The sequence below is a fragment of the Cnephaeus nilssonii genome, assembly GCF_951640355.1.
Source record: "Cnephaeus nilssonii genome assembly, chromosome: 12".
Lineage (NCBI taxonomy): Eukaryota > Metazoa > Chordata > Mammalia > Chiroptera > Vespertilionidae > Cnephaeus > Cnephaeus nilssonii.
The window spans coordinates 28,645,397-28,664,464 of record NC_137083.1 but is presented as its reverse complement, the minus strand read 5'-3'; the positions used below and the strand labels follow the sequence as shown (position 1 = coordinate 28,664,464).

General features: G+C 38.5%; 1 protein-coding gene across 1 annotated transcript in view; it reads left to right on the top strand.

The window, feature by feature from the left end:
• The window catches only part of CDK14 (cyclin dependent kinase 14), a 516,006-nt gene that overhangs the window by 310,434 nt on the left and 186,504 nt on the right, over window positions 1–19,068 (top strand). Inside the window, exon 10 of the mRNA XM_079785896.1 lies at window positions 11,415–11,508. Coding sequence (XP_079642022.1) covers window positions 11,415–11,508 — 94 coding nt within the window. The remainder of the gene's footprint in view (window positions 1–11,414; window positions 11,509–19,068) is intronic.

Genomic DNA, 19,068 nt, shown 5'->3' with positions numbered 1-19,068 from the left:
TTTATGTTTCTCTCTATTTCCATGTGAGACAGATTCCAAGAATGAGATGTTTATATATAATTGTGTTTTGTATAGAAACTTGGGAAGGATTTTGTATTCTTTCTCATCGTAATGTAATGGTTCTTCCTTGATTGCTAGCTTTTCCATGCTTGCTTCTGAAACAATATATTCATGGTCTGATGTAAAGTCCACAAATTTAAACACTTTATCATATTTCATCCTAGCATATTCAATTATTTCAGAATTTTAGTAACCAGTGAAATAAATTCATAATTTTTTAATTCTTTCATGGCCATTTTATAACCCCACCCCCCAAATTCTGAAAGTGCTTGCTTATGTTGCACACAGTAACTAGCTGTGGTTGGTGGTAGCAAAGAAAAGAAACACCCCTAGAGTCCCAGGGCAGCCCCCTTTCCACAAAGATCTCTCTGACACAATATGAGTATCTTCATTCATTCATTCATTCATTCATTCAACAAAACCTTACAGACTTTCCAGAGGGTCAGCCATGAAAAGACCTGGTCCCTATTCTCAAGCACCACTCACTAGTGTCATTGCATCTCACAACTCCAGGGGACATCATTCACTTTGTAGTCTATGCGCAATGTCTAGTCTACACAGCCATATCCCAGGGCAAGCCTTTGAGAATACTTCAAAAAGCCCACAGACTCCCCCCCCCCCTCCCCGAAAAAAAAAAAAAAAAAGGAAAACGAGGATTTACAATGGGAAGGTTTTTGGCTTCAGGTCTTCCATATATTTACTGAGATATCAGATGGTTGTCAAATATTTCACTGTTAAATATTCTCTCAGCACTTATTCTCTTCATGGTATGTGAGATATGATTTCTCTAGAAAGATTGCTTGAATGTGTCATTTGCTTTGATCTTTAACATAATTACCCGTGAATAATTTTTTTTCCTAATTCCCCACTAATGGAGGATTAATAACTTTTGCAGGGAGAAATCTTATAATATGACTTCCTTGTTCTGCATCAGCTGTCATATAAACAGAAATTAAAGATGCGCAAGGCTTATTAATGCTTTTTTCTGGTCCTGACTGGTCTTCAGTTATTCCTTGGAGAAGTGCTTTCTCTGGTAGCATTTTAAATGACTAATCAAACGGGACTTCTCTCTTCCTCTCTTGTTCCATAGTATAAGAAATAATACTTCTCTGCTATTGAATGCAGTACTTTGAGTTTTACATTGTTTACTTATAGTAGTCTTCAGTAAGGACCTTTCCTGTTTACATTTTTGTCTGTGTGTGTGTGTGTGTGTGTGTGTGTGTGTGTGCCTAGTTTGTGGATATTCCTAGTCTGAATATTCTCAGTTATCTATATAATCTGGGGCTGTTATTTTAATACTTTATCTCCAGGATCTTCATTATCTGTGGGAGCCTGTTTTGCATTTTCAAGTATTTTTAAACATAGACCATCATCTAATTTTCAGTATAGTGGCAATGGTGATAGACTTCAGTTTTAAAGGTAGTTTTATTGCCTGCTCAGACCTGAATTTTGAGACTTGATTTTGGTATTATCTTTATTTATGTGACCAGGAACAAGAACAAATTTGCCATTTCTATTTCTTCTTTTGAAATCTGACCAGATAAAGCCACTTGTTTGTCATTGGGGAGGCAGGGTGGCATAATGAAGGGCTCATTGGCCCAGGCTTCAGAGTCACAGTATCAGGTTCTGTGACTGAAACGAAGACATTTAAACATGTAATACAGTGTCCTTAGATGTGAAAGTCAAAACATTGTCTTAGACATTCTCTAAAAATTCCTCTATCTCTAAATTTTACCATTTGAGTAAATTGTACTGCTGAACCAGAGGTTGCCATGGAGACTGCTGGAATTCTCAGAGTGACTTATAAATCAAATTAGGGTTTAGATATTTTGGTAATATTATTGAACTGATTTTTCTTTCTTCTTCTTTTTATTTTTTTTTTAGTGTTTCGTTTTATATGATATTAGCTCTACATCCAACTTCTTTCTCTATTGCAGTTTCTTCTACTGCTCAGACTAGTTTATGCAATACATTCATTCATTTTTAAGATATTTATTGAACACCTATTTTGCACCAGGCACTGGATCAGGTCCTGGGGCTTATAGAGATGAGAAAGACCCATTCATGCCATCAAGGTCAGAGGGAAAGACTGTGATAAGCTATAACACAGGTATACAGTTGCTACAGTGGTGGCTCAGAGGTGACAGTGATAAATTTATCCTTGGTGGATTGTTGAGGAGAGGTGGGGGGTGGTGGTCACAGAAGGTTTCATCAAGTGGCAATTACGTGGGCTGACTTGTCAAAGCCATCTTTCCAAGTTGACAAAGCTGGGGTTGAAGGCCATGCTGTGGATAAAATATTCCACCATGAGGTGAAATAGCTGAGACTTGTGGGTAGGAAAAAGGACATGGTTTAAGAAGCAGGTAGAGAAGAAGGAAGGAAGGGAGGGAAATGGTTAGAGAGCATAATGGAGGGATTTTTAGAAATAGTTAGGATATGACAACTTCATGACTGAATGAAGGGAAAGACAAGGGTTTTGGATGATTCTTATGTTTCTGGCTTAAGTAGCTGGACCAGAATGCAAAAATACAGGCTTGCCACTTGATTAATAATAATAATAATAAATATACAAATATTACATATACACATAAATATATATGTACTAAAATATATGTATACTGAAACATGTATATTAGATAGATAGATAGATAGATAGATAGATAGATAGATAGAAGTATATTAAAATGTGTGAGCAAGAATTACCATTGTAACATAAGAAGCATTAATGCTGGTTAGTACTTTAAGATGGTTGGATTCTTGAGCCCTCTCAGAAGTCTTATTTCAGATGTCGACACTAGTACCTACTCCCAACTCAGCAGCTGGCCACCCTGGGCCTTGGCCTTACTGAACTACATTAGCTGCCTGGCCTTCATTCTTTGCTTTTATTTAATTTTTGTTCTGATATGCTTAACTTGTAAGTGTACCTTCTTGGAGATAAAATTTTGTCTCACCATTTGAAAAATAAATCTTATTGTTTCCCATTATATAACAAATCTATTCTTTTGAGTTGAATGTTTTTTGAGATGGGCTTTTACCCACAATCCAGGTTTGCTTTGGTTTGGTTTTCATTCCTTGAGAACTAAGTACTCCAGAGAAGTATTTGACTAAGATATATTGTGCCTATCTGAGCCTAATGGAGCGCTAACCACAGTAAATGATGAGTGACAGTTTAATCAATTCAGCCCCTTCAGTAGTCACCAAGGGCATGTGGAATGTAATTTTTTAATCTTTCACTTTTCAAATTCTGCAAATGCCAACTTGAAAAGATCATGTCTGTTATGTGTAATACATTTTCTTATAAGTTATAGCAAAAATATATATATTTTTAAAATTTTGATCTTTTAGAAGCTAGCATCCTAGGGAACAAAACCATGGCCTATCTTACAAATATATACATTTCCACAGAAAGAAGTGAGATAAATTAATGGCAGTCTTGAAATATCAAATCACACTAGCTTTAATTGCATAATGGCTTATTTCAGTGAAGCATGGCTAAATAAAATTACCTATTAGGTTAATTAACGAGGAACCTTTCTGAATTACTATTGCATTCCTGTGTGTGAAGTTCAGGTTGGCTTTAGCATTTAATCTAATTTATTTCACTAGTCTACTGTCTTTGTTATTCCTTTGACTGGAGCCTGAATCTATATTCAGAGAAGTAATCAAAGTTATAAAACTCCTTTCAAAACAGAATTACCTATATTCCTTTCACCCACACGTGATGGGCTGTGAACCCTCATTCTAACCAGGACTCCATGTGATGGGCAGTGAACCCTCATTCTAACCAGACCCCACGTGATGGGCAGTGAACCCTCATTCTAACCAGGACTCCATGTGATGGGCAGTGAACCCTCATTCTAACCAGACCCCACGTGATGGGCAGTGAACCCTCATTCTAACCAGGACTCCATGTGATGGGCAGCTAACCCTCATTCTAACCAGACCCCACGTGATGGGCAGCGAACCCTCATTCTAACCAGACCCCACGTGATGGGCAGCTAACCCTCATTCTAACCAGACCCCACGTGATGGGCAGCGAACCCTCATTCTAACCAGACCCCACGTGATGGGCAGCGAACCCTCATTCTAAACAGACCCCACGTGATGGGCAGCGAACCCTCATTCTAACCAGACCCCACGTGATGGGCAGTGAACCCTCATTCTAACCAGACCCCACGTGATGGGCAGCGAACCCTCATTCTAACCAGACCCCACGTGATGGGCAGTGAACCCTCATTCTAACCAGGACTCCATGTGATGGGCAGTGAACCCTCATTCTAACCAGACCCCACGTGATGGGCAGTGAACCCTCATTCTAACCAGACCCCACGTGATGGGCAGTGAACCCTCATTCTAACCAGGACTCCATGTGATGGGCAGTGAACCCTCATTCTAACCAGACCCCACGTGATGGGCAGTGAATCCTCATTCTAACCAGACCCCACGTGATGGGTAGCTGCATGAAAGAGTGACAAGAGCTGCTTCAGGAGCTTTTTTTTTTTTTCCACGATGAGCACACAGGCTTTGAGGGAATTTCTGGATCCAGCATAATGTTGAAAGAGAGGAAGGCAAAACCTGCAGCGAGTCCTGTTCTGTTCATCTGTCCTCCTGTCAGAAGCAGCTTGACACTCTCTTCATCTACAGCCCTCTTTCCGATTCTCTGAACTTGAGTAGAGGCCTCGTACCTTTCAGTTAGGCAGGTTGGGATGAGAAGGAGCGGGCAGGTCTCTCTCGTGGTGAGAGTGGGAGCTGGCTGGCTCGTTTCCTCTCTGTACAAACTCAAATGCACAATCTATCCTGTGTCATGATCCGGGCTCTGCGGTGCAAGGGTAACACTTGAGAGTGAAACTGCCCCTCTCTGCCCTGAGGAATCTCAAGCCTTTGTAAATAAATGGATGAAATCAGATGCTAAAATCTAGGAGAGTTTTTTTTTTTTTTTTTGAGATTTTAATTGGAACCATATTTTAAAATATTAAAGTCTTGGAAAAGAAATAAAAATAAATAAATAAAAAATATTAAAGTCTTACCAAACTGTTGCCCTGAGAATTAGGGAAGAAGGAAATCTTATTTTTTGAAGACCAAAATAAGATTAATGTAGTTTAGATAAATAATAATCTCTTGGGCCCTAGTCAGTTTGACTCAGTGGATAGAGCATTGGCCTGCAGACCTAAGGGTCCTGGGTTCGATTCCAGTCAAGGGTATGTACCTTGGTTGCAGGCTCCTCCCCTGCCCAGGCCCTAGTCAGGTCTTGTGCAGGAGGCAACCAATCGATGTGTTTCTCTCATACTGATGTTTCTTTCTGTCTTTCCCTTTCTTTAAAAATCAATGGAAAAATATATCCTCGCATGAGGATTAAATAATAATAATAATCTCTTGGTCCTATGTTATGCTTCATGTGGGATAATCATTTTTTGGGTTAATTAGCATCTTGTAATAGTAATGTCTTTATGAGAAAACTAGAGGCCCGGTGCACGAAATTTGTGCATGGGGGGTAGGGGGGGTGCCTCTCAGCCTGGCCTACATCCTCTTGCAATCCAGGACCCCTCGGGGGATGTCGGGCCTAAACCAGCAGTCAGACATCCCTCTCGCAATCTGGGACGCTGCATGCACCAGTGACCATACTTTTCATACAGGTGAAAGGCATCTTGCTATTGTATGGGCAGCTACATTTTTTTGCCCTGATTATAAAAAGTAGTACATAACATGATCCTTCTGAGGCAGTAGTACTATTTTCCCCAATCTTATGGGTGGAAAAACTGAAGCAGAGAGAAGTTAAGTAATTGTCTTTGTCACACAGTTATAAGTGTCAGAATCAGGGCTGACCACAAAATGTGCAAGCCAGAGTCCATGCATGTCATCGCTGCATCATCCTGGTTTTTCAGTGTTAGAGTAGCCTTCCCAGGTTTTACTTTTTAAATCTAAGAGACTGTTCCCAATATATAGGGTAGGGTCCCTAGGCCTGGCCAGCGATCAGGACCATCTGTGGGGCACCTGCCTTGGCTGGGGACTTGGCGCCGCCTGCTGGCAGGCCCTGCCCCCCCCACCCCGATTGCCACTGGTCGCCTCCCTCTTGGGGGGCAGACACTCAACACAGGAGCTGCCCCCTGCACTCAGCTTGAAATGGCATGTGTCAAATGCAGACATTATTTGAGTGGGGAGTTGATGGATTTAAGTAATCCCTATTTTAGTTGAAAGATAGAAAATTGGCCTGCACCATACCACCCCAGCAGGACTTTACCACATAGGTAGTTAACGCCTAGGTGGATTGCAGTGCATCTTAGCTGGTGATCATAGTGACCATATTTCATTCAGGTCTGGGAGGGCTGCTGTATTGTTATAACCCCTTGGCTCTGGCTCATTTGAACTTCATCTTTAAAACTAAAAGACCAAACCAGTGTTCTGAGAAAGATGACAGTAGGCTAATACATTTACAAATTAATAATTGCAGTTTTAGGAAGTACCATGAGAAGCATGGAATTAGGGCAAGACCTAATCCAGCCAGTGTGAGAGACCAGGAAGCCTTCCCAGAGAAGTGACATTGAACTCGCTGTTTCCTACTCTGAAAGAGAAAAGTTCCTGCCCCTTCCCTGGGAATTCCATTCTTTCTCTGCATTCCACACTCCCTCCATTGCCTGAAATTTAATCATTAAATCATTTTTTTTCATCTTGAATTCCTTTGTCATAGAATGTGTATGTCTATTTTTAAATACCTTTATATCAAATTAAATCTTTAATTAGTTTGCTGCCCAAGTTATGTAAGGTTAACTTTAACTGATATTTTACCTGCTAGCCTGCAGGTCTAGATGGCTCATGTTGCTTTTAAAGAAAAACTTCATCAAAATGCACAGGGGTTCTTTTTTTCTCATATGGGGAAAACTTAAAATGTTGGCTCTTCTACCTAAATGACTCATTCTATATACTGTCCCAAGGAGATGCTGTCCTTCATTTTGCCTTTTGTAAAAAATAAACTTTTGATTTTAGAATAGTTTTAGACGTATAGAAAACTTGCAGACCACAGAGAGTTTCTATATACTTCTTAACTGGTTTCCTCTATTCTTAATATCTTACCTGTGGTACATTTGTCCCAACTAAGGAACCCACAATAGTACATTGCTATTAACAACGTTATTTTTATTTTACTGTTTGTTTTTTCCTAATTTCCTTTTTCTGTTTTAAGATCCCATTCAGGATGCCACAATATATGTAGTAGTCCTGTGTCCTTAGCCTCCTATGGTTATGGTAGTTTCTCAGATTGTCCTTGCTTTTCATGACCTTGATAGTTTTGAGGAGTACTATTCGGGTATTTTGTAGAACTTCCCTTAATTTGTAGTCGCCTAATGTTTGGGGGAGGAAGACTGCAGAGTTGAAATGACCTCATCATCACATTCTGTCAGAGGCACGTGCTATCCACATGACCTATCACTGATGACGGTAGCCTTGTTCACATGGTCAAGGTACTGTTCACCAGTTTTCTCCGTTGTAAGGTGACTATCCACCCCCATCCCTTCTTTTATACAAGACTCCTTGGAGACGAGTCCCCGAGCTCAGCTCTCACTTGGTAGTTGAGAAAGGGAGAGTGGAGGGAGTGTTGCACTGCTTTTGATTCAATCATTCAACAACTATTTTTGAGCCCTTACTATATGCCTGACACTTCCCTGTGCCTTGAAGACAAGCTGATGACCTTGTTCCTTGTCTTTTGGGTCTTTCATCTAGAGGAGACACACTCCCAAAAAGCAAAGAGAAGCTAACATCCTTTAAGTGATGTGAAGAAAACAAACTAGGGAAAGGAAGGTGAGACATGGGGTCTGGGCAGCAAGAGGAACCTGCCTTACATACGGTGGTTAAGAAGGTCATTTCTCGATGGAGCCATTTGAGCTGATCCCTGAATAACAAGGAGCAATTGTCCATACACATAATGAGGGGAAATGCGCTCTGGGCAGAGGGAACAACTCAAGCACAGATGCTGACATGGGAAGGAGTGTTGGGTGTTTTAGGAGGGACAGCAGAGCAGCATGGCTGGAGAAGAGGAAGTCCTGTGGATAAAAGGTGTGACAGAAATCGGAGAGCATGTGGGGCCTTCACTCTCTTCTGTCTTCACTCTTGGTTTTAAAGAAGAAAAAGCTCAAGATATTTAAAAGTCTGATTCCTCTGTAGATTAAAAGACTTCTTTTGATTTTTTTTTCTCATTCTAAATTCACTTTTTTTTAAAAAATTTTTATTTATTGATTTTAGAGAGGGGAGGACTGAGAGACAGACATCAATATGTTGTTTCACTTATTTACTTACCATTCATTGGTTGCCTTCTTGTATGTGCCCTGACTGGGCATCGAACCTGCAACCTTGGCATATTGGAACAATGCTCTAACCCAGTGGTCGCCAACCTTTTGGACCTCAGGGACCACCAGTGGTCCATGGACCACCAGTTGGTGACCGCTGCTCTAACCAACTGAACAACCCGGCCAGGGCTTCTAAATTCACTTTTGTAACCAATTTTTTACTCATAATTTTGTATTTTTTGTCAAAATAAGAACTCCAAAACTATATGACCTTCAGGCCTAAAAAATAGTCCATCTCTGCTCATAATTAAAATGATCAATTCAACTTAATTGTGATAAACTATTTATACATCTGTGACATAAATTAAATTCAGGAGTTTTGGATTCAAAAGAATTGGAAGATGAGTAAGCATGGTTGGATGCTTATATATTACCTTACCAGGTAATTGATCCTAAAATAAGAATTTAAACACACTGAATCCTGTGTGACCAGTAAGCTTTGTGACCAGTTCTTACTCTTGAAAAATGTAAACTAAGAGGCTGACAATTATGTAATTACTCAAATTGTCAAAAGAAGTGACAAATTAAAGGAGACATGCTGAAATAAGTTTATATATCATAAGTATAGAACAAGCGTGGACGAATCTTTCTTAGTAAACTACTAAATCCATCACCTTAATCCATCAAGATAGGGACCGCAGGGCTAATTTCCTCTAGGAAGGAATAAATGGAAAGCAGGTAGTAGTCCCTTCATATTAAATTGGAGGCAGTAAGGCAGCTCCTGTAATAAAGTAGTCTGCTATGTTAATATGTTGATATGTTTTATATTTCTACTTTTTAATTTTCTTGAGCTTCCTATCTCTTTCTTTTATATACCCTTTAAGTATAATTCTCTCAGCTTTATTAGTGTACCCTAAGGCATCTTTGAAAAAATGATGTCCTCAGAAATGTCCTTTAAAATGAGAATTCCAGTCCCTTCACTAGCTGAGCAGTAAGAGCCTACAGGTGTGTTACATCATTACCTTCCAACCAAGTAGAATTACAGCATAGATTTGTCTTTTAATTGTTCTAAATATCATATTATGGAGATGATATAGGCTAAACCCAAATAGTGGTAGAATAATTTCTGGAGGAGTCCTGACAGTGTAACGGTTACATCACCAGCCAGCCTAGCAGGGTAGACAGCGGGGGTGGCTTGCCTTCTACTGAAGGTCTTCGCACTCAGAGTTGGAGCTTGTTGTGGGAAAGACTAAGGCCAAAAGGTGGAGAATAGTGGGTATGTTCTGAATATTTAAAAAAGGAAGGTGTAGGTAGCTATTTAAGATCCAATATAGTTTTTGTAAACTTAAATACAAAGGCAATAAAAATGTAGGTTAGTATTCTTAGAAATGAATTCGTCAAATAAAAATTTGTAAAGTCACCAAATTGAAATCTTACACCTAACTCGACATCTGAAACCTCAATATTTATAAGAATATCATTGCATTTTAATGTGTTAATAAAATAATTTTGATTTCTATTTTGTCTCTTAAATCTTAAATGAAAAATGTTAAATCCCATCTGCCTAGAGCATTGATTTTTGAAAATAATTCTTCTTGAATTATTTTTTTATATAAAGTAGCATTTGTTTTTATCATTTTGACTTTATATACTGTTGGTGTTTAATTTGGATAGAAAATATGTGCTATAATAGAGAAGAGATTTCTGTAAATTACTTCTTTAATTCAAAACACTGCTTATATACATTTGTGATAGCAACTGGGGCAGCTATAGAGGATCTGACACAAGGGTTTGCTCACCCCTAATGGAATAGGAGTGCAATTAAAGAAGTACCCCAATATGTTCATGATTTTATTAGGACACTGTCAGGAAACAAACTCATTCAATGTAGAGCCATTAAAATATATATATATCCTGGAAGATTGCTAGAAGGTAGAGAGATTTAGCACAAACACTGAATTACCTGAACACCCAGGCCTTAGGAAGGCAGGAACCAGATCAATTCAGGGACTTCACCTCTAGGAAGGTGGCCATTCTTGCAAGTTCTCTGCCACTGATGGGACTTAACCCATCTACGTATGGTAGTTTCTTTCTGTTCTGCTCCCAAGTGACTTGGTCTCCAAAGTCCTAGCAGCAGTATTTGATTGGCTCCCTGCCTGTACTATGGATTGGTTGTTCCTGCTGCTTAGGTACAAGCTGCTGTCTGGGGGGCAAGGTCTCCTGATATCCTGCTGGACTGCCTGGCTAGAAGTGTGAGCATGGCAGGCTAGCTAGGAGAGGAAGTGGACCATAGTAGATGTTCAATATATATTGAGTAAGGGCTCCAAAAATAAACTCATAAAGAAAGCTATTCTGTTTGCTGTAATGTTAGTGGAAGGCTTTGTGGAAGAGTTGGCATTTACATCACAGTATAGGAGCGGGGCTGGATCCACATGTCAAGAGCAAATAGATGAAGAAGGGGGAAGTCCTAGGTAGAGCAGCAGTTTGAGACAAGCTGTATAGAGTTATGCTTGACTCATGGGCCGATCAGTCTGGCTTAGAGATACTCAGTGTAATTGCCTTAAATTGCTTGAGCAGCCTGAGTCAATGACTGATTGAAACAGAATCCTGGGGGTTTGTGTTCAGATCATTTGCAGTATTTTGAAGTTTCCCAGATAATTTTGATGCAAAGGTGTTTGAGCCCTGGATAGCTAGAGAGAAAACTACATTATGAATTTGTGAAATAAGGTTGGAAAAGAATAGTAGAACAAGGCTTTGGCAGCTTCTATATCAGGGTAAGGATTTCTGGACTCCATCGTGTAAGTAAGGTGGAGCCACAAAGTTTTTTATTTTATTGGTTTCCACTGTTTTCTGAGCCCAGTATAGTTGCATCTATTTAAATTCCTTTCAGGGCAGTAGACAAAGGGGGAAGGAAAGTTATGGGATCCAAGTGTGTGTGTGTCACAGTCCTTGGTACTTATTAAGAATGTTATTTATTCATTGTTTTTCCTCTGTTGGAGTAGGTATTCTAGCTCCAGATTTATTTTTCTCAGCAGAATATATCAAAGTTTTTGTAATAATTGTTTCTCCTTTCTTTAGGGGAGTTGGTTGCATCTTTGTTGAAATGATCCAAGGAGTCGCTGCTTTTCCAGGAATGAAAGACATTCAGGATCAACTTGAACGCATATTTCTGGTAAGTTCTTCATGGAATGCTTTTGAGAAAAATTGGTTTCTAATTCACCCCTGGGTGGTAGTAGAAAATTTTAAACAAATTTATTGGCTATCACATTTAATTCTAACATATTTTTTGACTTTTGAAAAAGTAAGAAATTAGTTAATAATTATGTTTTTACACTACTGCATGTTAATACTATGTCAAAATGGTAAGAAAGGGCAGGCCATCAGAGGCAATATAGAATAAGGGGTAAAAATGAGAGCTCTGATGAGAAATTGTGAATAATTTATATAGATATCCCCCCTTCTTAACTCCCTCCCATCTTCATCCACTTAATTAAATGTGGGCTTTGATCAGTAACATTTTCCCATAAAGTGGAGCATAGAAAGAGAGTGAGGGGAGGAAATGATAGTAACTTTGAAATGGAGAAACCAGGCAAACATACCTCAGCCAGGTCTTCAAGGTTGTCATCATCAAAGAGAAGTCTTGTTGGTAGTATGTACCCTTGGTACAATGTGTTGAGAACAACACTTCACTTCTGTGATCTTTCTACAAAATTATGATCGCAGTCTAATCGTGAAAAACAGATCATGCAAACCCAAACTGAGGGACATTCTACACAATACCTGACTAGTACTCTTCAAAATTGTCAAGGTCATCAAAAACAAGGACAATCTGAGAAATTCTCACAGCCCAGAGGAGGCTACAAAGGCATGACAACTTAATGTGATGTGGTATCTGGGATGGAATCCTGGAACAGAAAAAGATCATTAGTGAAAAAACTAGTGAAATCCAAGGAGAGCGTGCAGTTTAGTTAATATCAGCATACCAATGTGTGTTTCTCAGTTATGACAAATGTTCCATTGTAATGTCAGGTTTTAATCACAGGGCAAGCTGGCAAGGGGTCTACAGGAACTCTCTGTACTACCTTTTTGTAACTTTCATAAAACTATTCTAAAATTTAAAATTTTTAAATATGCAAAAAATAAACATGGAATGTGTCCTAGAGCCATATGATCTGGGTTTAATCACCTGCTCTCTTACCTTGGGCAAGGGACTTAGCTCTCTGAGCCTTCATTTTCCCCTGGGAGAAATGAAGGATAATGGTAACACCTACCTCATAAGTTTGAGGAATAATTGACTTAATACACAGAAAGTGCTTTTGGAACTATGCCTGACACATAGTAAATACCCTGTTGATTTTCTGTCTGGAAGACCTATCCATTGATGTCAATGGGATGTTGAAGTCCTCTCCTGTGACTGTATTGCTGCCCAACTCTCACTCTATGTCCATCAGTATTTGCTTTATATATTTGGGTACTTCTGTGTTGGGTGTATAAATGTTTACAAGGGTTATAGTCCCTTGTTGGATTGATTACTTTATCATTATGTAGTGTCCTTCTTTGACTCTTACTATAGCCTTTGTTTTGAAATCTATTTTATCTGGTACTAGAGGCCTGATGCACAAAATTCGTGCAAGGGGCTCGGCCCTCGCAGCCCCGGCTTCATCCGGAAGGTCGTCCAGATGGTCGTTCTGCTGTTCAGTCTAATTAGCATATTAGCTCTTTATTATATAGGATAAGGGTTGCTACCTGAGCATTTTTTTTTCCATTTTTATGAAATATTTTTTTCCATCCTTTTACTTTCAGTCTGTGTGTCTTTTGATCTGAAGTGGGTCTCTTCTAAACAGCATATGCAGAATGAGGCAAAAATAGGCTAACAGTTGTTTGTATGGAAAACAATACAATAAAAAATAATATCATAATGAACTCTGTTTCGCATACTCACAACTGTAGATCTACTTTTGCCCAACCTTATATAGCCACTTCTTTTCAATTCTACTTATTATTTATTATCCATAAATTCCCACACAGAATAATAAAATATTGTTTTATGATTATAATAATAATGCATCTTTATAATGGAAGACTCCCACAGTATCAAAAAGTATAAAACTTGAAAAAAATAACCCTTTGTTCTACTACCCAGAGAAAATCACATTTAGCATTTTGATGTATATCCTCCATTTCTACACAGGTAAAGAAAATTAAATCATACCTTGTGTACTGTTTTGTAACTTTTTTTTACTAAACAGTATATAATCAACATCTTTCACTGAAAAATAAATCTAGAAACTTATCATATTGTTAATGACAGGAGAGTGTTTATTGTATGGATGAGATATTATTTGCATAGTTTGTTTACAGTGATTAACTATTATGAAGTGCTGCCAGAAACATCCTTTGTACAGTTATCCTATTACTTAGAAATCATTAAAATTAAAAGTCCTTAATTCAATAAAATTTAATTTTCATTATATAGCCATCCTTTTATCTAAACTAATGAAACACTTCTTTCTCCCTGTTCCCAAGAAAATATATTGCTGATTTCATTGAGATTCTATTGAGCCTGTAGATTATATTAGGAAGAAATGATATAAAATTGAGTTTTCCCAATCAAGAATAAATTATATTCTTTTATTCATAGTTTATGGCTCTTAGCAAAAATGTACAATTTTATAAACATTTTTCTTTTGCTTTTTTCTACTCCATTCTTTATTTTCATTCAATTATTTTAAACTAGAGGCCCAGTGCATGAAATTCATGCACAGTAGGGAGTGGGGAGGAGAGTCCCTCAGCCCGGCCTGCACCCTCTCCAATCCGGGATCCCTCTCGCAATCCAGAACCACTGGCTCCTAACCACTCACCTGCCTGCCTGCCTTTTAGCCCTAACTGCTCTCCCCTGCTGGCTTGATCCCCCTAACTGCTCTCCCCTCCTGGTCTGATCCCCCTAACTGCCTAACTGCCCTCCCCTGCTGGCCTGATCCCCCTAACTGCCCTCCCCTGCTGGCCTGATCACCCTAACTGCCTAACTGCTCTCCTCTGCCAGCCTGATCCCCCTAACTGCCTATCTGCTCTCCGCTGCCAACCTGATCCCCCTAACTGCCTATCTGCACTCCCCTCCTGGCCTGATCCCCCTAACTGCCTATCTACTCTCCCCTCCTGGCCTGATCCCCCTGCCTATCTGCACTTCCCTCCTGGCCCAGTCGCCCTAATTGCCTATCTGCACTCTCCTCCTCGGCCAATTTGCATATTCCTCTATTATTAGTATAGATAACTTTTCTGTTATTTTCTAAAAAGTATAATAAACTTGTTCATATATTGTATCATTGAAAAATAATAGAAGAGAGAATTTTAATGGGCTACAGTTTGCAAAACTGTAGTTATAGATTATTATGCAAAAACTGCTTTAAATATTTAGCTTTTTAAAAATGTATGCCTGGCCAGAGTGGCGCAGTGGTTGAGTGTCGAACTATGAACCAGGAGGTCACGGTTCAATTCCTAGTCAGGGCACATGCCTGGGTTGCAGGTTCAATACTCAGGAGACAGATGAGCAATGATTCTCTCTCATTGATGTTTCTATCTCTCTCTCCCTCTCATTCTCTTTGAAATTAATAAAAATATATATATTTTTAAAAAATATTTTATTTTTTTCCATCACCATTTATCCCCCCTGCACCCCTCCCTCTTCCATTCCCCTCCCCCTGCAATCACCACACTGTCGTCCCTATCCATGACTTCTATCTTTTTTTTTTCCATTGTTGCTCCATCCCTTCACACCCCCTGCTTCACCCCACCTCCGAGAAATCAGCCTGCTCTCTATCTATTAGTCTATCTCTATTTTGCTTGTTAGTTCAGTTTGTTCATTAGACTCCATATATGAGAGAAAACATATGGTATTTGTCTTTCTCTGACTGGTTTATTTCACTTAGCATAATGTTCTCCAGGTCTATCCAGATTGTCGCAGAGGGTAAAATTCCCTTCTTTTTATGGCAGAGTAGCAGCATTCCATCATGTAAATGTACCACAGCTGTTTTATCAATGCATCTACTGAGGGACACATCAAAGAAATATGTTCACTTATACATTATTTCAGAGTGAATTCAAAAGAAAAGGAAATGGTTATACTTGAAATGAGGTATATTCTATAGCAATAGAACAAAAAAAAATGAGTGTCATGAAATCACAGTGTATTCATATAGCTTAAAGTTTTCATTTTAAGTATCTTTTTGTAATGTAAGTAATTTCCAATAGGTACTATCCTGTTGGATTGCTTCCTGTATGAAGATTTTGCTAGTATTTCTTAATTTTATGGCAATACTTTCCTAATTTTATGGGTATTCAGAGACCTTTGAGCTATGACTAGGCTTTTAATAAATCAAAGAAATAAATCATTATAAATTTCCCATGGCAATATTGATATCCTAAACTACTGTTTGCTCTTGTTAGAGCATAGAGACCCTTAAATACAGATCAGCATCATGATTGATGGTAATAACTATCTTTTACTGTAATTATTATACATGCATAGTGCTTTTTACAAGTAAAATGTCTGTTGGTAATTAGGAGATAAATATCATCTAAAATTGATGCTTTAGAATTAAAATGTTATATTTTACTCTGGAGAATGAGACATGATAAAAAAAACAAACTTCTTTTGACAGTAAATGTTATCATCTTAAATATTTTATTTCCCCCACTGAATTGTTTAAATTTGCAAACGCTAGCTATATGTCATGCTCTACAAGCAGACTCTCCCAGGAGTTGTGCAATCATTGGAAGAAGACATTCTACTAACCCAGTGTGGTTGAATCACTGGGAAAAAATGCTTTTCCTCGGTGACCTTTTATGTCTGGTCTGAAGAGGAATGGCTATTAAAGTGTAATTAAATCCACTTGCACAAGCTTCTCACCAAAACTGCCAAACTCTGTTTTTTAAGCAGCAGTTGTGTCTCCAGGCTCTGATAAAGTATTGCCAAGGAGATAGTCAGTTTTGCAAAGTTGTGAAACATGGGATTATTTGTTTTGTTTTGTATTTCAATACAGGGATTAAATCCATTTATTCACTTGAGAACTGTGTATAGAAAGGTGGTTAATAACTTTGAAGCGCAAAATTAATAGCTTGTCACCAAGATAACTAATATCATTAACCCCCACACATAGAGTCTTTATAACAAATGTGAAAAGCAACAAAGATCAGTCAGTAAAACCTTTATATATTTTTTTCATGGTTTTCTCTTCCTTTTTGTTTCCTTTTTCTCTTCTTTGGTGGAAGGGAGCAGTTCACGTTTTTAACAAGTCCAATGAATTTCTTTCTACAGCATAATAACTCTATTGATATCTGTAAGGTGAGCCGGCTATGCTTACCATTAAATCATTTTCCTTGAAATTGTGATGCTCATAGGAAGAAAGAAGGAAAGTAATAGAATTTTGACAAACTATGTTTCAGATACTGGGAAATTGCCAGGTGAATGGGCACCTACTTCTGTAAGCGATACTTAGGTGAAAATGCATTCATTTATTTTTTTTAGCACTACCCATTTTTTTAATGTGGTGTGATATATTCTATTCACCTCCATTAATTGCAAAAATAAGCAGTAGATGTATTCACCCAGGTAAATATATATTCAGGGTGACAGAAATCAGAACTAATACAAAATTTGTGTTCTAATCACATTATTCTGAATTGAAAGAGAAATCTGCTTGGTGGATCCCTGGGAAATGCATCCCTCTCACTTCACAACAGCTGAGCAAATGGCAGAAGTGCTTGCATAGCTGCCTGAGACCTGTGGCAGATGCTCTAGGCTGTGTGGCTCACAGCCCAATGTACAGTGGCCAGGACAGAGGGACTGGCATGAATCAGTTGGGGGCCTGTCCTTATTCTCCCTGCCTTTGAATGTTGTTAACCCTGAGAGTCTCACCTTGCCTGTCTCCTGAGTCTTCTGGCTTGCAGTGGAATTTCATCTACCAGTTGTTTGTTAACCTATTGCACATTATTTGATTGGTACAGCTGTCAAAATGTTTTTCTTCCCTGTGTGTGATTCAGGCTGTAGAAGTGCGTATGTGTGTGAGTGTGTGTAAGAAGACCCACTTGCAGCTTAGAAAAAGCTACTACTCAGACTGGCCTTTGAGTGAGTTAGCTCCCTAGGCAAGCTTCTCTTTTGGAGTTGACTGACCGTAGAGATGTAATCTGCAGACCCAGCTCCAATCCTTGTTTCCTGATCCTGGCTGTTTTTTTTTAATTGATTTGAGAGAGGGAGGTAGGAAGGCAAGGAAACATCAATGTGAGGGAGATATATTCGAAAAAGCTCCCCCAAGTGGGATTGAACCCGCAACCTAGATATATGCCCTGACCTGGAATCAAACCTGTGACCTTCTGATGTCCAGACTATGCTCTAACCAACTGAGCTATACTGGCCAGGGCTGTATCCAGGATCTTAGCTGGAACCATAACCTTGAGGTTTCATGATTGGCTGGGACAGCCATATAGAATGTCAGAGAAAGCTGGCACTGACACTAGATGGTCATTACCATCCAATTGGATGTAGCAGCCACATGGTGAAGGAGGAATATTGACATCACAGATTTGTATCATCACTACTATTAATAAGATTTGCTTAAGTCATGTCTGCCATCCTTCTTTAGCACTCACTCTGCAGCATAAGGCACAATAGAGATGGGAAGGAATTGTGTGCCACATGCCTGTCCCAGAGAAAATAACAACAATCAAGGTGGGCAGGCAAGCATTGTCTTTAAGAATGGAATCATGAATAATTGCTGAGCAATTGATCAGCAAATGAGGAACCCAGTGTTAGTAATAGATCATGTATTAGTTAAAAAAATACTGAGCTCTAAGAGTTAAATATTAGGTTCTAATCCTAGGTTGTTGTTGTTTTTTATTCTCTCTGAACAAGTCACTTTTTCTAATTGGATTGTAGTGTCTGCATCTCTAAAGGGAAGAGTTAAACTAATGATTTCAATAATGTCTTGCAGCTCTAACCATTTTTAATTTTAAAACGCATGGTATTACAAGATTATGCACAAAGCTCTGTGGGTGGTGTTTAAAGATAAAATTGTTAAGTAAATATTTGATAGGCATTGCAGAAAGTTTTGAAGTGAATATTGGAAATGGAATAAGGGAGACAGGAGACATCAGGCCACAGTGCCAGAGTGGGAGTTTGTCCTGTATGGATGAAAGGATGTTCAAGGCTGGGCTTTGAAAGATTGAGGACTTTTTATCTTATTTTAAGATAAAAATTGAGAAAGTACATTTTTTTTAATGAGAGAGTAATAGTGTTAAAATGGCTTTAGGAAAATTGATATAGTATGATATAATGATAAACTCAACTGTATAAAGACTGACAGAAATAGAGAGCTAAGCAATACATGTTGGGGTGAAGGATATTGAAAATATTAATAATTTTTGAAAGTCAATTTTAGCAAAACAAAGTAGGGGGACATATGCCTCTTTTAATTTGTATATGCTTCTCTTAAGCCTTATTAATAGGCATAGTTATTTACACAGTGGCAAATCTTTTTCAGAGTGTTAAGTTGATAGAACAGAAAAATTTAAAAACGGGATGAAAATAAATAACAATCACCATTTGGGGATAACCAGTGCTACCATTTTTGTCATTTTCTTTTTTATGTTTTCACAATTGGGTTAATAATGAATGTATGAGTTTGTATCTAGCTTCTCTTTATTTTCACATTAAATGGGGAACAATTTCCAAGCCATT